Below are 5,842 nucleotides of genomic sequence, written 5' to 3'. Positions count from 1 at the left end.
TCCGCATTTTAACTTTTTTGCGGACGTCCGCTTCAAAACATCCCTCTTGATTCCTATATGGATTTAAAAATCAAAGCTTTCGAAATCAAGTTTTTATATTCATAATACCAAAAGTTTCTTTTACATTAAGTCGATATTGATCGAATAACGGGATTCTTCCCTCCACACACACGTAGGGCTCACCAAAATGGATATTGACGACGCGTGATTAGTTCTTTTGCAATATAATTGTTAGGCAATTACAGCTTTTTTAATGTTTAATAATTAAACGAATTTTAATTTCGATTTGATATAATAAGTAAACAACATCCTTCGTAATTAAATCTAAGTCATTAGTTCTGTTTTTATAATGATTTCGTATTGTAAATAAAACAACTGAACGATATTGAAATAATTTCATACCGATTTCTTCCGTCTCATATTCTAGTCGATTTCGTATGGTAACATTGGTAACAAACATGTCACATTGTCACAACACGAAACCTGTCAATCTTATACCACCCAAAAAAAGAGTGTTAAATTTACAAAAAAAAAATTACTCTAACTCATCGACTGTCCCGCCAAAAAAAAGAGCACCACTGTGAAAGCCCCTAGGTTAAACCGTTAAATAACACTAAACGCCGTCGTATTCCCACCGCCACTCGTAACCTGATGACACTCTCCGCTGCACTCAACGCATTCAAGTCTTCCAAACTCATCTCCTGGAAATCGGTACTCTCTCTCTCTCTCTAACCGTCCCGGCGTCATTTTCCGGTCACTATCTTACCGTTATTCTCTGATTCCAGACCGGTCGGCTTCAGCAAACCTTAGCGGGATGCATAGAGCGCAAGGGGAAGACTTTGCACAGCGGCAAGGTGTCCACGGTGAAGTTATGGCCGGAGCTCGCCGGAAAAGGAAGGTACTTTGACTTCCGGTCAACTCTGATTCGCGCTTCGATCGAGTTCGCTGAGGATTCGCCTCTGTGCACTACTCTATGTAAAGACGGGGTCAAGATTCGAACTGTTGAGCACTTGCTTTCGGCTTTGGAAGCTATGGAGGTCGATAATTGCAGGATTGAGATTGAGAATTTGGATTCTGAAGATTGCAGTGTTGAGGTTGGTAGAGTTTGATTGTGATATTTGTGAATTTTGATTGTTACTGTTTGTAAAAAAGGTTAAAATGTTTGAAAGATTAGAGAATTTTAACTAAAAAAGTAAAAAGCATACTTTGGAATTTAGATTTTGGTAGAAATGTGTGGAAGCAGTAGTGTGGGATTTGAAATTGTTGTTATAGATTATGAGAGAAGAGACTAATAGAGCTCAAAATCAGGTTCCTATATTCGATGGATCAGCAAGAGAGTGGGTGGAGGCAATAGAACAAGTTGGGTTACGAGTTGCAGCTGATCATCAGGGTGAGTGTTGTGAAAAGATGGTGGCATATGTGAAGGAACCGGTGCATGTGTGGAGGAATGATTCTTTTGTTGCCGCATTCCCATCACAAGAAGTCGGTATCACGTATGGGATTGACTTTCAGCAGGTAATGGCTTGGAGATTGTCAGGACTAGTAGCTTGGAGTGTTGTTCTTGGAACTTGTTTTGTGAGAGATTGTCAGCTAATTATGGGTTTGACATGCTGACTTTTTATGCAGGTGCCGGCCATTGGCAGGCAGTGGTTTTCTGTGTCTTCATTGGATAAATCTTTATATTCCGAGCAGATAGCTTTGTCAAGAACCTTTTGCACTTATGAGGAGGTCAGTACTATATACTATACTAGTCCTGCTATTACTTTCTGTTTGCTGTTAAAGTATAACATTGTTGCTACTTGTTAGTACTTTACCTGCATAATGTTATCTGTCTTTGGTTTCTTCCTTTCACATTAACAGCAATTGTTGTATTATATACTGAGTGGTACAAAGAGGTTGAAAGCAGTTTAAGTATATAAGTTTCCTCATACTGAGTGGTACAACAAAAGTTTATTGTCTCTGTGAATTCATTTGTTGATTTGTAGAGAAGCACAATGGTACATGAGCTTTAGTTTATCAGCGTCCTTTTTAGCTTTTAAAATAGAACTGATTTCTTCAAAAACTAGTAGTACCTTCAACTTTGCATAACTGATGTTGGTTTTTGTAGAGTGGAAATAGAGTAACTGAGTTCAGACATCATTTAGTTTGAAATATCTTCTCCGCTCTCAAAGAGCAAGACCAATATATTGTGGAAGTTCGTTTAGACATCGTTTTTCTCTTAGGTTGTGTCCGATAAACAAAAAGGGGACTAGACTCGAGCTTCATGTGTTTGTTCTGTTTTCTTAAGATAACCAAATAGACTTCCTTTGGCATACCTATTTTTATATAGTATCGTGAGATGATGTTAAATTTACTTTGCTAATGCTAGGTGGAGCAGATGCGCAGTGCAGGACTTATAAAAGGAGGTTCATTAGAAAATGCAATTGTTTGTAGGTAAGAACTGAGTTACTTGATTTCTATTAAAAGTTAGATTGAATAGCTACATTTGTTGAAAAGAACTAGCCCGCTGACTATCAAGGGAAAAGACACCCCAAGCCTACTTTAGTAAGACAATGTGATTAGCCCGCTTTACATAAAAAATTGCCTACAATTGTTCCACTGATGCTCCTTTCAACTAAATATCAAACATGATTGAGCTCTAAATAACTGGCAAACTTTCTCAATAGTAAGTGATAATATGCACTTGCTTATGTGAGAATTCTGTGCCTAGAGTCTTGGAATTCATATACTAACTTTAAGTTGAGCTATACTTGATTTAGGTGACATATGGATTGAGCTGACCTGACATGACAGTTTGGTTTGATTGTATGCTTATAGTAGTTAGGAAGAAAATGTTTTACAGAGTGGGTCTATCAGGTTTGATCTAGGGAGAACATATTAAAAGCGATATGCAAGCTGCAATCTGTCGGGTCTCCCATTTGGATTTCACTGTATACATCCTCTTGTTTTCCTTTTGCAGTGCTAGTAAAGGTTGGTTGAATCCACCACTTCGTTTTCAAGATGAACCTTGTCGTCATAAGGTCTTAGATCTTATCGGTGATGTTTCTCTTTTTGCAAGGTATGGTAGCCAAGGGCTTCCTGTGGCACACATAGTGGCCTACAAGGTTTGTATTGATTATTTGATTACGTCAAGTTCTTTCATTATTTTGGTAGAGTAGAACAAAATGGTTATGAGATACTCAACTGAGTTGCTGTTTGTTTCTTTGCATGTCAACAGGGTGGCCACACACTGCATTCTGTTTTAGTTCGGCGCCTATCAGAAATTATCTAAAAGGATACTGCATTACATTTGCTCATCTTGAAGTAATCGTAGAAATGTAATCCAGTCATCAGCCATACTTGGCACTATCAAATGTTTGAGTCGATTTTCAGTGGCGGATGGACTCAGAAAAAAAAGATTGGTGTTTTACGAGGTAGGATGGGCTATTGTGTTGTGAACGACATTATGGATGTGACGAACTCTTCATATAAATTGGGGAAGACTGCTGGGGAGAATTTGTTGGCTGATAAGGTTACGGACAAGCTAAACGGGGATGCACAAGAACAGCTCCTCGGATTCAACCTGAAAAAGGTAGTTCCTTCGATTGCTTTGGCTATTCCATTGCTTACAGGCAACACTGAGGAGTTGGGGTTGGGGCTCTGTTGTTATATTCTAGAATTGGTTGTTTACTACAATTGATTAGAATCTCTCATAATTTACATGATCTAGTGTCTGAAAAAGAATTAGGGGTTGGCAATAGCTAGGAGATATACACTGTTTACTTTTTCAAATGTGTCAAACTCTTTACATGTGGATATAGTATTCGTTTCGATGTGTACTCTACGTATGCATTCAGATTTCCTCAAAAAAAAAACACATTTGCATTCAGATATCAGTTTCGATGATTTCTGCAGATTTGCATTCAGATATAAGGGTTGGAATTTGTGCGTAGGTATGAAAATGTAGATGTTGGTTGTTTCTGGCCAAGTAAAAGTTGGGTTGTTATGCAAAGTTGATAGAGAATATAATGGAGATGATCATGGATTAGGGCTATGGAGTTTGATCCGGGGAAAAGCAAAATCAATGGAGGCAATATCTGTCACTTCCATATGTCTGTTTATAGGAGTTGAATGTTCTAGTACTACCAATTTATTTTTTGCATGTCTTCTTTTCGGTTCTGAACACCTCACAAGTTCTACCAAGTTGTATGTGTATGAGAATCCACGGATTATGGAAGGGTAGACAAATTCAATTAACTCTAGAGGACGATGCCCTAAATACATCGCAGCAAAAAAGAAGAAGATAGAACAGTTGCCACTGTGATTTTAAATAACCTATATGAAACTATAAACCATAATGCATACCAATGCCAAACAAAGAACTCCAATTGACGGGTAACTTCCATTAGGTTTTTCTTCCTTTCTTCCATTAGGTTTTTCTGCCTTACTTTTCTTCTTCCTTTTCCTCTTCTCTCTTTTCCTCTCCTCAGCTGCAGCTTTCTCAGCTATTTTGGCCATCAAGTCTTGCATGAGTTGCATCTCCTCGCAACTGTATTTGGCATCAAACCAAGTTTTGTCCTCTACATCTACATCTTGGTCTTTCTCAGACTCACTTTCATCATCTTCATCATCATCATCATCATCTTCGCTTTCTTCAATTTTACTTGCAGCTTCCTCTGCTTTCTCCTCTCTTTCTTCAGTTGCAGTTGTAGTTGCAGCTTCCTCTATTATCCCAAGAAGAAGATAAAACTTATTATATCCTTCCTTTCTTTTGGCTTCGGCTTTCTTGCTCAGTGCTTGGTTTTCTCCGTTCTCGGTTTCTTTTGGCTTCGGCTTTCTTGGTTTCTCCGTTCTTGGTTTCTCCTTGGGGACTTCTTCTCCTCTTGCTTCATCTTTTTGCTCCTCGGCATCGTTACTGGTCTTTGCCTCGTCCATAGTAGTCTTTGTCTCTGTAACTACTGTAACTACTAGGTCTTTCTTCATGTTGGTCTCCGGGACATCGTCAGTATTATTTCCTATGCTTTCGGATGCTGGACTCTCCGTGCTCATAGTCCCAGCAGCAGTATGAGTACCAGGAGCTATTGCTTCAACATTAGCCACCACCAATTTTGATCGAGCAAGAAGTCGCCGATTATGCTCAAGTCGAGTCTTCCTGGCTTCCTCCCCATTGTCACTAGGCTGTTGTTTTGGACACTGGTATGTTGTTATAGCCATGACGAAGACTCTGAAACTCTAATTACCAAAGACGGAATGGGAACAACCTACAACACGTGGAGGTTTATATAGAGTGGAAACTCAAATGTAAGTCGGGATGATTTCACAATCCCCGTTTATCAAGGATTTGTTCATTATCATCTATCATTAATTTTCCTTATCCTTCGTACATTAGGATCGAGTTTCCTTGATTAAGGAGGTTTCCCGTCTGGTTTTCCTTATCAAACCGTGACACGAAATCTGTTTTTCCCTCTTTGTTAGGTCAAAATCCCAATAAAGACTTTACTGCCCCATTTGTTTGGTGGGAAATCATGGTATGAAAAATGAAATTAGTTTCATTTTCCATTCTAGTGTGTTGCTTAGTTATAAATGAAGATTGAAAATGAAACAAAAAATGAGATGTGACTGGAGATTGACTCCCTCAGTTAGGGGTGGTATTTTATTTCCATTCCCACTGTCAAAAGTAGGGGTGGAATTTTGAAACCGAAAACCGAAAAAAACCGAGCCGAAAACCAAACCGAAACCGGAAAAAACCAAACCGAAAAAAACCAAACCGAATTAAGAAAAACCGAACCGAACCAAATTAGTTTGGTTTGGTTTTTTGTTTCGGCCCTTGAAAAACCGAACCGAACCGAAAAACCGAATCTCT

At 38.7% G+C, this 5,842-nt stretch overlaps 1 protein-coding gene across 1 annotated transcript; it reads left to right on the top strand.

The window, feature by feature from the left end:
- The first annotated feature begins 651 nt into the window (after positions 1-651).
- LOC101294752 (probable UDP-3-O-[3-hydroxymyristoyl] N-acetylglucosamine deacetylase 2-like) lies at positions 652-3,914 on the top strand. The gene is made up of 7 exons (XM_004297387.1): positions 652-711; positions 786-1,094; positions 1,309-1,515; positions 1,627-1,728; positions 2,369-2,433; positions 2,960-3,104; positions 3,218-3,914. Exons 1-7 carry the CDS (start codon positions 652-654, stop codon positions 3,269-3,271), a joined length of 942 nt encoding a protein of 313 aa, XP_004297435.1. The 3' UTR covers positions 3,272-3,914.
- The last annotated feature ends 1,928 nt before the right edge of the window (positions 3,915-5,842 follow it).

The sequence above is a fragment of the Fragaria vesca genome, linkage group LG4, assembly GCF_000184155.1.
Source record: "Fragaria vesca subsp. vesca linkage group LG4, FraVesHawaii_1.0, whole genome shotgun sequence".
NCBI lineage: Eukaryota > Viridiplantae > Streptophyta > Magnoliopsida > Rosales > Rosaceae > Fragaria > Fragaria vesca.
This window is presented reverse-complemented; position numbering and strand designations above follow the sequence as displayed.

Coding starts and splice junctions, on each gene's coding strand:
- LOC101294752 (XM_004297387.1), top strand. CDS start 652: ATGACACTCTCCGCTGCACTCAACGCATTCAAGTCTTCCAAACTCATC. Junction 712..785: donor AACTCATCTCCTGGAAATCG/GTACTCTCTCTC, acceptor CTCTGATTCCAG/ACCGGTCGGCTTCAGCAAAC. Junction 1,516..1,626: donor ATGGGATTGACTTTCAGCAG/GTAATGGCTTGG, acceptor CTTTTTATGCAG/GTGCCGGCCATTGGCAGGCA.